General features: G+C 43.2%; 1 protein-coding gene across 1 annotated transcript; it reads left to right on the forward strand.

The window, feature by feature from the left end:
* Positions 1 to 365: 365 nt before the first annotated feature.
* Positions 366 to 13,363, forward strand: LAS1L (LAS1 like ribosome biogenesis factor). Its single transcript, XM_038164811.1, has 13 exons — positions 366 to 622; positions 1,268 to 1,393; positions 1,630 to 1,699; positions 2,835 to 2,916; positions 3,904 to 4,095; positions 4,678 to 4,724; positions 5,099 to 5,208; positions 5,883 to 5,968; positions 6,879 to 7,094; positions 8,336 to 8,471; positions 9,046 to 9,425; positions 10,374 to 10,515; positions 12,980 to 13,363. The coding sequence occupies exons 1-13, from the start codon at positions 426 to 428 to the stop codon at positions 13,068 to 13,070; spliced, it is 1,875 nt and encodes a 624-aa protein (XP_038020739.1). The 5' UTR covers positions 366 to 425; the 3' UTR covers positions 13,071 to 13,363.
* Positions 13,364 to 14,901: the final 1,538 nt, after the last annotated feature.

The following is a 14,901-nucleotide window of genomic DNA, read 5'->3' on the forward strand; positions in this document are numbered from 1 at the left end:
AAGACTTTTCACCCAGAGGGTGGTTGGGCTCTGGAACAGAATCCCCAGGGAAGCGGTCACAGCACCGAGGCTGACAAAGCTCAAGAAGCGTTTGGACAACATGATGGGGCACAGGGTGTGGCTGCTGGGGATGGTCCTGAGCTTTCTCGCAAGGCTTCCCTCGCTCTGATTCAGGACACACCTCGCCGTCCCTCAGCTCCCCGCACGCACAAGGGGAGAAGGCGCTGGCCCCGAGCCCTGGGGGCCGCGGAGGATGCTGCCGCCAGCCGCGCCGCACCCCTGCAGCTCCCGCGGGGCCGGGCTCGCCTCAGGCGGCCGCACCCACGGCGGGCGGCGGGCGCGGGAAGCGGAAGCGGCGCGGGCCGGGCCGGGCAGGGCCGGGCCGGGCAGGCCGGGGAGGCGGAGCGAGGAGCGGCGCCGGCGGCATGGCGGCCCGCGCGGGCCCGGCCTGCGGCCGCGGGCGGCAGAGCTCGTCCCCGGCCCGCAAGCGGCTGAAGCCGCTGCGGACGGTGGTGGCGTGGAGGGGCCGGGCGGAGTGGGACCAGGTGATGGTGGGGCTGTACTGCGGGGACAGCCGGCTGCAGCAGGACGCGCTGGACCGCGTCTCGGCGTGGAAGAGCCGGTACGGGCCGCGGGCGGGAGCGATGCGGGTCTCGGGCCGCCCCTCTGTCCCTGGAGCGGCCGCTCTGTGCCCTCGGCCCCGGCTGGGCCCGGCCCCCGCCGTCCTGGGCCCGGGGCGGCCGAGGAGCCGAGCGCAGCCCCGCAGCGGAGCAGCTCCGCGGCCGGGGCCGTGCGGGCAGGCCGGCGGTGCGGCCGGGCAGGCAGCCCCCTCTTGCCGGGCTCCTTCTTCATTGCGGGAGGCTCCGGGCACGCAGCTTCTGCCAAGAGCACGATGGCCCCGTGGGAGCAGGGGAGGCAGAATCCCTGCGTGCCCGCAACTTCACGGGCTGATTTCTGTGGCAGTGAGCATATCCAAGGCCTCTAAATTGCCTCTGCTGCATCCGTGCACAAGACTCGCCTAGGTAAAGCATCTTGTCTGTGTGCTTGGTGTATCAGTAAATTTTCATTTAACGTGTGCTTAGGAGTAACCATGTAACAACTCTGTTCCAATAGAACCCTTCTGGAAAGAGCCTTTGATGCTGTCCCAGCATACCATTCCTTAGGCTGTTATGTACCACAGAGCAGAAAATGTAGTGGCAAAGCTGCCCTTTTTACAGGGTGAGTGTATTTGTGTGAGCCTGCTCACCTGGTTTTCCTTTGCTTCCAGGTACGGTCCAAAAATGCCTCTTGCAGTGGACTGCACGGCAGAACTGATTCGCTGTAAGGTCCTCGATTCATCTGGCAGATTGAAGTCACACGAGCTCATCCTCTCTTATGGGCTGGCTCTTGTAAGGTAAGGGCTCTCAAGGCCCTTGTGCTTTTGAGAGAAAGACCTGGACACATGTCATTATTCCATCGTCTGAGTTCGCTTTGCATCTCTGGGGCCGCAGGATTGTGGCTGTGTGTGTACTATACAGGGTTGTATAGTACATGGGGAGTTTGTCTTTGGAGTTCCAAGATTCTCTGCAGCTCTTGATAGTAATTTATTTTTTCTGATAGTAATTTATTTTTTCTGTAACCTGCATGCAGATTTGTCAACTTGATCACAGAAAGGAAACAGAAGACGGTCAGCATTCCTCTGAGACAATTAGCAAGAGAGGTAACTATTGAATAAGAGTTGCTTGATAATTGACAATACTGAGGAGATGAAATTGTGGGGGGTCATTCTTTTGTAACCAAAGTAACAGCTATAGATGCTTGTTTATTCCCCCTGCAAAGTTTTAAACAGGTTTATTGCAACTGGATATAAAATTTGGTTTTGAAGTCACCATAAGAGTAACAAAGGCTGATGATCATTAAAGGTTGTTGAATCACCTGTGATCAAAAGTCTTGATTTACATGCGCGTAGTCCCACTTGACATACAGTCACACGTTTTGCTTTCTTGGTGACTGAGGTAGGAAAAGAGCTAAATCTGTGGTTTGTAAATCCTAATCTTTGACAAGGCTATACATAAAAACACTCACATTTTCAGGTATTTTCATCTCTTGTCTCTTTCTTCAGGTGAGCTTTTCCACTCATGGGTGGTGGAGGAAAGGTTCAAGCTGTGATTGTAGTAGCAGGACCAACTTGAGTCCTTTTACTGCCAGGTGCACTGAACATCATACCTGGGACTGAACAAGTTTTGACAGTGAAGGACAGACAGTATTTGAGGCTCTTCTGTATATGTTTGGGCCCCTGTGTGAGAATGATTCATTGATTTTTATTTTTTTTCCTGAGCTTTTGAGGAAAGTTCTGCTTCTCACTTTTTAAAACTGATCAAGCGTAAAAGCAAAGGTCTTGCATAGTTAAAGGTAGCTGTCCTCAGGAAAGCTGAAAAAAACTGCATGCAATTTACCATGCAAATTTCAGTATTATACGTGGTCTTATTTGTGTCTTTGATACATAGTTATCCAGAATGTCTCACCCAGTTAAATACAGTTTAATTGCTTCTCAGTTACATTAAATTACATGTAACACCTCTGCCTGGAAAGAAATCTCTTGTTGCATGTAACACTAACATGTTAACATGTAAGAAGGACTTAAACTGTAAAATGCACGTTTGTATGGATCCTAGCCCACAGGAGGAGTGGCGTCAGAGAGCTGGGGGATCTTGGCCCACCCCTAAAGTGGGAAGCAGGGGAACTACAGCGCAGGAGTGTCCAGGGAGGTGCTGTTCCCACCTGGTGGAGGCTCTCTGCAGCTGTGCAGGGCTGATGCACAGGAGCAGAGGGGTCAGTGTTGGCTGTTGTTGCAGGTGGACATCCCCGTGTGGGTGGTGGATCTCCGGCACGAGCTGACGCATGGGAAGCTGCCGCGGCTGGCCCTGTGCCGCAAGGGTGAGTGCCACCGGCGCTGGCATGGGAGGGGTGGCTTGAGGCATGCCTGGGGTGGCAGTGCCAGAGCTGCAGGCCCTGAGGGGAGCGCCCCTGCCTCTGTTTTGGGGTGCTGTTGTGATATCGGACTCTGGGAGGATTTGCCACTGCTCTGTCAGGATAGCTGAGCTGTGTCCCGTGGTTCCTCACGGGGCAAATGTTCAGAGGCTTTCTCCTACCCCTGAAAAAATTACTTGAAACAACAACAGCTGGTTTCAACAGTTTGGTGCTTTTGCTTTTTTACAGCACAGGAAGTTTGTCATGGGGAAATAGGTAAAAGCTTTTCCTGATGGTTTAGTGATACCTAAATTCTTAAAAATCCTGTTTAGGGGGAAATGTGGATACTGCAAGCCTGAGTGAATGACCAGCTCATAGCATTTGAAGAGACTCCTGGAAATTTTGGGTTAAGGCTTAAGAATCCAGTTAAATAATCTTCAGCATGGTCCTTAGATTGAATTGGGTAAATGCTGATGCATTTCCTTTCCATTCTATTTAATGTATGCATAGTGCAGTCCCTGCACAAAAAAATTCTGTTATTGTTGTAGATGCTGTGTTGACCATGGTGATAATAAAGTATTGACTCATTTTCTCATCTGAATGCCACTGCAGGGACCTAGTTGCTGCTTAAATTTGACCTAGCTTGAGCAAGGTGCAGTGCCATAGCAGTGTCCAATAATTTTTTCCTCCAAAAAAATGATGGGTAGTTACCATGTCTGTGATACTGGATTAGGGTTTTTTTTCTTCCTGGTTTCTTTCTACAGGTTTGGTTTGGTTTGGTTTTGGGGGTTTTGTTTGTTTGGGTTTTTTACATTTGTTCACGTTTCATTAATGGAGTATTTTGTGTATTTAACAGCATTTATTTTCATAATTCAAGTTAGCAATATACCACCTATTATTTTTTGCCATAACAAAGAAATCCTCACTGAGAAGATGTTTTCTGCTCTCTGTTAGGTTGTGATGTTGTGCTGGACTGGCTACGAAAGATGTATTGGAACCGTCAGCTGGGCAATAACTTGTGTGAAGAAGATGAGGATGAGGAAGAAGAGCAGGAAGAGGTGGAAGCAAATGCAGATTTGGATGGTGATGCATGGGAGAGTCAAACCCCGCAGCATGAGGCCTGTCAGAAACACAAGGAATTCCATGGTAGGTGTTCCTGGAGCAACAGCAGATACAAGGACTGGATATGCTAAAGAGAGCAGTTTAAATGTGTCATCTTCTAGCGTAAAGATACACCTTCAGCTCAGGTTTGGGGATTCCTCTTTGGGTCTTGGTGGATTCCTGGTGTTGACTGAGTGATTTGGTAGTATTTCTCCAAATTTTTGCACTTTGTGAATCACTGTAGCACTGTTGCAATTGATGCAAAATGCAAGTATAAGGAATACAAATATGCATCGGAATATAAACTGCATATGGGAACAATTTCCTCCTACACCAATCTAGGAATTTGTTTTTGAGCTGTGTTTATCCAGCTTACCTGTCTTTGGCTACTGTTAGTGATAAAATATGGAAGTTGTGGTTCAACCCCACTTGAGAAAATTTATGTTGCTGGAAAAGTCTGGGAGCTTTGGGAGCCTTTAGTGTGTTATCTCAACAGAATTGCTGGCTTCATTTGACCCATGCCTTCCTTGAGTGTAAATCTAGCAAAATTAAGCAGCTTCCATAGATACAAAATTTCCTTACATAGTTGATCTTCTGCTTAAATAATATATTTATGTTTATTTCTAGAAAAAGTCAGAGATGTTCTGATATCTTACAAGAATGAGCAGTTCCGGGTAAGTACACTCTGATGATCAGCACTTCCATTAATTCTCTTTTCTTTCTTGGGCAATGTGTTTTCTCTTCCTTGTTGCCTTAGTTCCTTGCTCAGGTCTGTCTGCTAACGTTGTCATAGATGGCTTGCCAAAGGAAAACTTCACTACAGAGAACAAGCAATTTGAGCTCTGGCAGTTCCTAATGCAAGCACTTTGTTCAGGTTTATAAAGGAGACCTGTGCTTGTTGGAGATTCCAAGAAAGAGGAACATTTGTGAACTTTTTCAGGTGCTGCTGATGAAGTACAGGTGGCACATGCATCTTCTTGTCATAGCAATAATGTCTTTGTCGTGGGAGTGTATTTTCTGTTAATGCTTGAATTTTCCCTTCACTCAGGTTATGCAGACTATGCCATCTCTTTCAAAGTCTCGAGAATTGTGGTCTGATTCCTCTTCAGAACTGGACTGGATTTTGGCTCAGATCAAAGACCTGATGCAGGAAAACAGGTTTGTCTCTGCTAAAGAGCTGAGGTGAAAGGTATGGTGCTGAACCGGCCTGTAGAGCTATTAAATTGCCTTTTCATAGTGTCCTGTAGCTGATCTTGGAGAAAGCAATTAGTCAATTTCCTCAACATCTTTGAGGACTGAGTTGTTGATGTGTGCTAATGAGCAATGGTCCTTGTGCCAGGTGGTCTCCAAGGTGTTCTCCCAGATTTAGTGATGCTGGCGCCAAGGCATGCAGCATCTTCAGTGTCTTCAAAAGCTCAACCCTGTAGAGATTTTGATTTCACAGTAACCTTTGGAATTCTTCAAAACTGCAGGGCAATACTTGGCATTTTCTATTTTTTTTTTATCTTTCTATTACTACAGAGCCTCCAGGACCTAGTGAGTTGAGACTTCCTTATTACCATATAATTTTGCATTTGACCTGCTTTGAGAAATCTAAATGGTGTAACTGCAGAGGGGAGAGTATCTTGTTACAGATAAGAGCTGTAACTCCTGATACTTTGAATATAAAATATATGTGCCTTACAAGAACAGCATTACCAGGTCTCTTGTTCAAACAGAAAATTCTGATTTCCCTCCTCACAGTTCCAGGTGTTTGTCAGTCAAACTTGTTTCAGAACTGCTGCAGGTGGTGTTTTGATACATGAAGGAATAAGTGGCACTCTCTGTTCTAGGGCAACAGTGGCTGAAGCTCTTCTCAGTGATGGCTTTCTCATCCCAAAGATGGATTGTCTGAAGATGCTAAATATCAAGTATGAAGGTGAGTGTTTTATGCATCACCCAAGTAGAAAATGCACAGCTAGTGTTATGACCAAGTCTGGTCTTTTTTTTCTCATTATATTGAAATCTCTAATTGGCTGCATATTTCTTGTATATCTGGGTCCTTAAACCTCTTTTGCCCTGTTCTCCAGAACTCATGATGGCCATGTTTAGCTGCTGCTTTTGCATAAATCTCTTGGGATGGAAGGATAGCTCTTCAGCACTGAATATCTAGCCAAAACATCTTTCAAGGCTTGCATCTCTACCCTTTTCTGCAGTTTGCTGATTTCAGGAACTCACCCTGGTTTCTCTTCTACACTGAAGATTTGCAGCAAATCGAAATGGATGGGTTTTTTTTGAACCTCATTCACCAGCTGCATCTTAGTTCCAAGCTGCTTCCCATATGTGTGGAGCTGCATTTATTGTTTGCAGGAGAACTAGGCACCTAGAGGGAATGAAAATAAATAAATCCCCTATTTCACAGCCAAAGAACTTTCCAAGAAAGATTCTCAAATTTCCATGACTACATAACAGTAGAAAAATTTAAAAGCTTTTGGATTATATGTTGCTTTGCACAATGAACCTTCTCTTTGCATTATTTTTTTTAGATAGAGTAGCTCTTAATTATATGTGAAATAAGCTGAAACTGGAAAGGGATTAGCAAAACAGATAGATCTTCCTGTGTTACTAATTTCCATGTGCTAATTATCAAATTGCTAATTATTTTACTTGCCTAGCATAAGAAAAATAATAGTTTCAGGTTCAGTGAGGACTTCAGGAGATATCCTGGAATCAGTGATCTGAGAACAAACCTCTTTAGTTTGGAGCAAATGTCACACCTGTGTTTCATAAAAACATTACAAAGCACCAATTTCTGGCTTCTCTGATTCGTTTTTTTCTTCTCATTGCAGCAAATAAAGAGGTATGGCAATTCAAAATTCCCCCAGCATTTTACTGCTTTTGGCAGCCTTTGCTGTCAGGCCTCCTTTCACGAAGTTTTACACAGATCCTAATAGAGAAAATGTTTATAGAGCTGAAGGAATGTTCTGACTCTTCAGAACTCCGGCCTCACTTCTTGATCAACTGGATTTCTGAGTTGCTGACTGGCATTGCCAAAGTAAATGCTGGTGAGTGTGTCTGCAATTTCTGTGTTTAAAAAAGCATAGGAGTTTCTTCTGTACTGTGTAAAACTGTTTCTTCTTCTGTGTAAAACTATACTAGTAAAGTGGTGGGACATATACATAAAGTGCAGTGGCCTAATTAGTGCATTTTGTCATATGAACATAAAGCTTTTATTGTTGCATTTCTCAGATTTTTCACCTGCAGCTTGTGCATGTCCTGTATTTCTTAGCAAAAATTTTAAATTGTTATTGATGAGTTTGCTGCAGCCTCCTCAAGATAGGAAAAGCAAATCTCTCACAGGAAAGACCAGGCCATTAAGTGCTAATTTCTGCAGATATCAATACTTGTAGGAAATAACATCCTGATGTGCTATCTGCTACTGTTACATGGGGTGTGGTATGAGATCCCTGTTCCCAGTTCTTTTCTCCCTTAACAGAAGCCTGCCTTTATAAGATACTAAATAGTGTTGCTGTCCTTTATTGATCCTATCACAGGATTTTTATGCCCTCTAAACTTACACACCTGTAATAAGTAATATTTCCTTTCAGTGCCTGACTCTTTATAACTGTTAAAATTGGCAGACTGTTCGTTTCATTCCAGAGATGGGCACCGAAGGGCCTTAATTATTCAGAGTGTTACAGGTTTCTCCTGACAGGATTTTTATACTGTGACATTGTGTATCCTTGCAGAGGTTTGCACCCCTTTATTTTGGTGCCTTTTCTGTCCTCTCCTGGTCTGGCTCAGAGATTTTGCTCTGGTCTGCACAAAGATTTTGGCAGTATCTCAGGCAGTCATAGGTTAAGATTTGGTGCTTTCAGTCAGTGCTGAGCATATCCATGATGTACCAAGATCCCTGAATGCTGCTGCTTCCCAGCTGTTAAATCTGCTGTTTGCAGAGCTCTCTGGAATGATACTGGGTCCCAGATGCAGTCCACTGCGTTTATTTGGGATAATACTGTTCAAACACATCTCGTGGCTTTCCTGTCTGTTGTGGCATGCACAGGGCCAGCTTGGGAATGTCTGCACTGCTTTGTGGTCAGGTCTGGTGGAGCTACCCGAGCTGTCCATGTGTTGTCAAGTCCTTTATGACAGCCTTGATGTTGTATTTGGTTGGTACATCTGGTCATGCACTTGGGTTAAAATGACAGTTTATTTGAGGATGGGCTCCAGTAAAAACGCAGAGGGACGAAGGGTATATTTTTGATGAGTTTTGAGCACCCTGTTGTTCTCATTATCTTCTTTGAAGGGAAGAAAAAACAACAGTGTAACAAGCAGGTGTCTGTCAAGGAGCTGTTCCTCCATAAAGTTCCTTTGCAGTGGATAAGACTGACTGACAGTTGCTTGCAAGCTCCCTGCTGGGCAACCCCACATCTTCTTCAGCTGTAAGTTTGATGCTGTGAAATAGAAAATGAACAGCAAACAGTGCTCTGTAACAGCTTTGGTTCCCTAGTGATATGCTGAGCTGTAGCTGCATTCCCTTGCCTTTCTTTGCCTCTTGTAGAAAGTGTAACAGGTGCATATAAAGCCATGCTTGCTGCTATTCACCTCCCAACTGATTGCACACAAAGACAGGAAGGAAAAGAATTTTAAAGGATTGCACCTTCCAAATGACAGCAGAAGTTTTCTGGGGAGGTATTTAAAGAAGCAACCTGTTCAGAGTGACTTGATAGAGATGTGACCTTATTCAGGTGATGGGAATTTACCACAGCTCCTAACTTCTATACAAGAAAACAGTAAAGCAGTAATTCAGCTAGAAGTATCCCAAGTCCTTAATTTTAATCACAAAGACAAAGTATTCCAGCATACACTGAGCAGGGAATAATCAGATTTTGCCTGTTAGATGAGTTATGTGAGCCAGCTGTCCTGGAGAAAACAAACACTTAAAAGCAAAAAAGCCTTCAGATGAAGATTTATCAACCCTTTTAAGACTTTTTCATTGCTCTTTTTCCTCTCTAGGATCCTCACGATCATGAGACCTCGCTTGCCGCGCTCTTCTCGGAAGAACCTGCTCTACCTTGCTTCCATTTACACAGAAGGAGGTGCCCCTCTGTCCAGTCCAGGCCTCTCTTCAGATGGCAGTGAACAGCCAATTTATACTATAGAGAGCTTACAGTGGAGAGCCAGGCAAGAAAATCAGGTTAAAAATCAAGGGCAGACTGTAGAGAAACAAGAAGACGTGCCAGAGAGAGACAATGGTGTAGAGGAAGTGGAAGAGGAGGAAGAAGAGATGGTGACTGAAGCAAATGCTTTGGAAGGACTTGCTCATTCTGGTACCATGGTGGCCATTGCTGAGAAAAGGGCAGCACTGCAAGGGTCTGCCTGGCAGATCACTGCAGGTAAAAAGTGCCTCTAAGACAGTCTTCATCACTGACAAATGTTAATTGAAATGCAAACACATCCCAGCCCTTTGGGGCTGGTCACAATTAAACTGTGCTTCCAAGTCATCTAAATGCCAAATTACTGAAAAATGTGGGGTTTTCAGTGTTTTGTTTGTGTTCAGGAGTCATTTCACTTAAGCCCATAAAATACTGTGAGTGTATTTTCCAGGAGCATGCTATTACTGTCTTATTTATTTTTTTTTTATTATGCTTTTCCAAACTGTTTAAAATTTCAGTGTATCCAGCTGATGGGGCAGCATATATACCAGCTGAGAATGGTGAAGAAAATATGGATGTTTCTTGGACTTCTCTTTGTCAGACTTGGGGGTATTTGAAAGCACAGGTTGTCTGTGAACCTAAGTTTCCCTAAGCTCTGGGAAACTGGTTGTTATGACATGGTGGCAAACAAAAGAAAGGAGCAAGACAGGGTTTTAGAAGGAATAAGCAGCATATCCAGTGTTTTGTTAGCTTTGTTACAGTAGCTATACTTTCTCCTTGGGGTTGGAGGTCTCTGTTGCTAAGAATTTTGGATGAGTCATGGAGGGACTCAGACACAGGAGGAGGAAGTTGGTGGAGAGGAGTTGGAGTCAAAATGACATTTAAAGGGAAAAAAGCCCAGCCACTAGAAGATTGAACTCTTGTACTTCATTCATTGGGAAATTTTCTCAAGTACAAAAAGCAAAAAAAGAGACATCTTAAATATACTGATGTGAAGAGCTTGTTAGAACTGGATGCTTTAAGAACAGAAGCAAAATTGTCCTCTGCTTCTGTGACATTGGTGCAGATCATGTGCTGAATGGCTGAGTTGCAGGGGGCAGTATTGGTGGACTTGGGGAGGGTGATCTTGTGTTTCAAAAATCTCTTTGGGAAACTCAGACTTCTTGGTTTTGTACTGTTTTTATCTAGATGAAGTACGATGGAAAGACTTTCCTCTTGGGAAACTCCCAGGTCAGACAGATGACCCTGATGGTCTCATGTTGGATAATTATTCTATGATGTCCCTGCTTGATCAGCCAGTGAGGGATGAGTGGAAGCCTCTCAGTACAAAGTGAGTATTGGCGTGGGTGGGACTTTGCCCCTGAACCACGAAATGCATTTCTCTCTCTGTGCCTTTTACTATGCCACTTGAAAAATTAGGGCTGAGATTCCCTTTTTATTTCTATTTAAACAGTTTGACCCAAATACCTACTATTGTCTCTAAACCTAACCCTAATGATTTCCTTTGAGGATGCCATCTTCTAATATTGCTATCTCCACTCCTCCTGCTTTTTTAAAAGAAACCATTGCAAGCATTATGAAATGCTGCTGTTTAGCAGGTATCAGCACAGCCCCAGCAGGCTTGAAAATGGAAGTTTCTGTTAGCTGGGGCTTTGATCTTCAATATGCTGGCACTGCCCAGTGACCTTTTAGGGCTGCAGCTGTAATTTAGAGCTGCAGATCTGACCTCAGTAAAGAAACACAGATTGCCCTGGAAATAACAGGGGCATTCCATAAAGCTGTAGTCAGATCACCTTTGTTACTAAGTGAAGCTTATCCAGTTAAAGCATCCCATTGGAAATGTTTTAATAGGGTCATTATTTCACACTTTGAAGTCAGAGGAACATGAATGGTGTAAGCTGTTAAATCAGTTTCATCACATACATACAAACTCATCTCCCATTATTTTAATCCAAGGAATGCTTCAGAATGTAAATGAATTGTAGTTATTTTCCTTAACACTCAATAGACAACCTTCTAATCACTGATTCTTTTCTGTGGTTGGTGGGTCCAATCTAGTAGCAATGTGAAGAATTGAGAATCATGCAGCCTGGGGTATTTTCACATATTCAGAGTTGTGTTCAGATCCCAAGCTTCCAGTTTTAAAACTGAGAAGGGCATCCATTTTTCTCTATCCTCTTGGTCATCCTCCCTGGCATCAAATTATTGACCTTCCCTTCTCAGTAACATCCTGTTCCTTTGGAGGAAGATGCCCTAGACTGCATTTTGAAATATGATTTCATAATGGTGAGGACTGATGGTATATTAATTCTAAAAAGCTACAAGCCAGATTCGTAAATTTCAGGCTGTTTTTTGAACAGTGTAATGTGTCATGCAACTGATATTACTAGAAAATACTCATGTAGAAAATGAGAAAGCACCTACCAGGCCAAAAGTAACACGTGTTTGTTTCTGCATCTCTTTGTGTGGGGAAAGGGGCGGACAGTTTGTTCCACTCAGATTACAGCCTGGCAGGATGCCAAGGAAAAAAAAAAATCTTAGAAAGAAACATGAGGAAAACCTGTTGCTACCACAAATAGAAAGGAGCAGAACCTAATTTATTCCTGTAGCTGTGCCTGGAAACAATCCAGGTTTCATCAGGAGTGCTGCAATGGCAGCTTGTTCATTACTCTTATTTCCCTTGCATAGCAGCTCCTCCATTTGCCAAAGGACCTGTGGTGTTAGAAAGGTGGTCTGACTTCCCCAAGGCAGAAGGAAGATTTTCTTGACTGCTTACATTTTCTTTTCTGTAGAAACCTTGTTCTTTGTCTGGTAGCTACGTGGATTTTTTGCTTCCCCCATCAAAGGTGTTTGTATGGCCTGTTCCAGAAGGGGTGTTTGCTGTTTACTTTTTGGTTTTGCCCTCTAAGTCCTCTGTCTGCAGAGAGCTGTTCTACCAGGCTCATGAAGGGAGGTGCTAAAGGATGGTATGAGAGATTATGAAAACTTGATGTTTTGCTTGGAAAAAGCATCTGCAGCCTAGGCAATGGGACACACCCTTTCTAAAAGCAATGCCCTTGTCTTTCTGCAGTTCCCTCCTCCCAAAAGATTGTGTCCATTTTTTGCTGCATTTTCTGGTGTATGCTGTGGATGTGTATTGGCAAAGCTCATGCTCAGTTGTTCTGAGGCAATGTCTGAAGCTTTGAATAGCTGCTGTCATCCTCAGGCAGATGATCTGGGTTTTGTGATAAGTGCTTTTTATGGGCTCCCAGTGTCAGCTTTACCTGACAGCAGGAGCAAATTTGGCAAATAATGACCACTTGGGGAGTTTTCTGAGGATGGAGTTGCTGACATGCTGTTGCTTTAGGGGTTGGATCCTTGGATGTCTCTAAGTCCCACGACTCTTTCTAAGGCCATGGAGATGGGTAGTAGTGTAAGATTTGTGCCTTGTGAGAGACTGTTCTCATGTCAGTTGCTTGCTGTGTTAGCATTTCACCTGAGCTTGTATTCCTGCCTGCCAAGGACAGATGAAGGTTCAGATGGGAATTGTTCCCTGGTTATTTCTGCTGTCATTTCTCCTCAGAATTGTTCATACCTGGTCACCTTTCTTTTGGGTTGTGCCTTGTACCTTTCACGTTTTAGGACTATTGCTTCTCTTGAACAAACCAATTAAAAACAAAGAACGTTTCAGCAGATAAATGTTCCAGAGCTAAAAACGAGAAATATTTTGGAAATAAAATGCTATCAAAATTACTTTGGTGATGTGAACTTCCAAACCAGCCCACTGCTAATGTGCTTAATCCTCTTCCTCACAGCTCTGCAGAATTGAATATTCCCACGACAGGAGGATTGTTATGGACCCAGAACGACTTCCATAAAATAAAAAGTGGCCTTCAACTTTTCTGAGACAGCAGCAGAGTGCTCTGTGACTCTTAGTATTGCATAAGTTAAGTGGCATGGAAGATCTAGTAATGATGGTGGGGAAATAGTCACTCCAGGAGAAGTTGTTGTTGCTGTGATTTATTGATTTTTACCATGTAAAATCAATGTTTTATAAAGGTCTTGTGTTTTTAATTCCATGTACAGTAACCATTGTCTTGCTTAACCAGTTGAAGTAGCCAAATACAGTTAAGAGTATTTTGGAATCCCTCCATGTTCCTTAACTTTTTCACAAATAAATACAACTGACTGAAGGCAAACCTTGCTCCTGGGTGCTGTTTCTCAGTTTTCACTCTGAAAAGTGTCCTCTGGCCCTCATTCTGATTTCATTGATGCTGATACTGCCCTGGAGGAGTGATTGTGCCAGGATAAGATCGTGCTAGTTTTCACCTGTCTACAATTTCACATGAAGCTTCAGGGATCAATCCCAGCTAGAGCATGGCTGAATGTGATACATAAATATCTTTGAAATGTTTTTGTCACGATGTTTTTCCAAGTGATAGTCTTGAAGCCACTACTGTCTCTTTTTGATTGAAGTGTTTTGCTTCATGTTACTTCTGTTCATGATTTTGCTGATATTCATAACCAACACTGTGGTGTTTGCTGAGAGCTGGTGTGATCACTGGAGAAAAGGACTGAACAAGTAACTTGCTTCAGAGTTGTTGAGAAAAATGGCTCCCAGATAGTTTTTCTTAAATTCAGTTTTCTTTACCTGTATTACAGCTTCTTGCAACTTTAAAGGCTTCTGCAGTTACCTGTCAAACCCCCCAGAAGTTAAAGTGTATATTTATTGCAGAACTCATCAGTAGGAATTTTTTTAAGTGGATCTGCTAGAGGGTAAAACTGAGGCTTTCTCTGAGTCCACCTAGTAATTTTTGGGTTTTGCTAAGCAGAAGGAATAACACATCGAGGGAAGGGATACAAAAAGGGGCATACAACAACAGCACATTGCTCGGGGTTGAAATGCATGTTTAGAACAGCAGCTTCAAGGGTGCTTTGCACTGGCTCTCAAGCAAAGGCTTAGCTAGATATCCAGAGTGTAAATATTATTTCTTTATTCCTTCTTTAGTTTTTTGTTATTCTGCTCTACAGCAGCTGCTTGTTACCACACATCTAAAAATGGAACAAACATTGCATATTTCCTTCTATAAAAGCAAGCAGTGCCAGTGCAAAAGGAAATAAGCTTTCTGTTTTGAGGGATTTTTCCTGGAAGCTCTTCTCCTTTCAAGTATTTTTAGAAATACTTCTCTTACCCAGTAGTTAATTAGGCTTATTTAGGAAATTCTGAGTGAAAAGGATTTGTTCCTTTATTACTGCATTTAGCTGAGTATGAAATTACTTAAATTACTGTATTTTCTATTGCAAACAAGCATAACAGTTCAAATAGGGATGTGCTGGAACATACTGTACCATCTGTAGTGGTTTTTTTACTCGTTGGAGAAAGTGCATTTGGTAAAATCATGTGCTGCTACTACTACACCAATACCTTGATCAGCTGCAGTTACTGCCTTGTGTATCTGCCATTACCCCACCTAAAGAATCTGGGAATTTTTCAGTCAATCAGTTAAAAAAAACCTCAAGAAATAACTTGGACAGACTGCAACAGTTGTTTTGGGCAAAAAAGTTTTTTGGGGGTCTTGTCTAAAGAGGGTTGAAAAATAAAAAGCTAAAAACAAATAATCCAATGGCTCTCAGTTTTATTAAATAAGCAAAATTTTTTATATATATAAACTATAACATATTTCATATTATTAAATAATTGTGCAAAACATTTACATAGAGCAGGAGGGGAACAGGT

Source organism: Motacilla alba, chromosome 4A, assembly GCF_015832195.1.
Source record: "Motacilla alba alba isolate MOTALB_02 chromosome 4A, Motacilla_alba_V1.0_pri, whole genome shotgun sequence".
NCBI classification, from domain to species: domain Eukaryota; kingdom Metazoa; phylum Chordata; class Aves; order Passeriformes; family Motacillidae; genus Motacilla; species Motacilla alba.

Excerpts from the sequence above, each read along its gene's own strand:
- LAS1L (XM_038164811.1), top strand. The coding sequence starts at position 426 with ATGGCGGCCCGCGCGGGCCCGGCCTGCGGCCGCGGGCGGCAGAGCTCG. Across the intron at positions 623-1,267 it reads GTCTCGGCGTGGAAGAGCCG|GTACGGTCCAAAAATGCCTC; the intron begins GTACGGGCCGCG and ends CTTTGCTTCCAG. Across the intron at positions 2,917-3,903 it reads GCTGGCCCTGTGCCGCAAGG|GTTGTGATGTTGTGCTGGAC; the intron begins GTGAGTGCCACC and ends GCTCTCTGTTAG.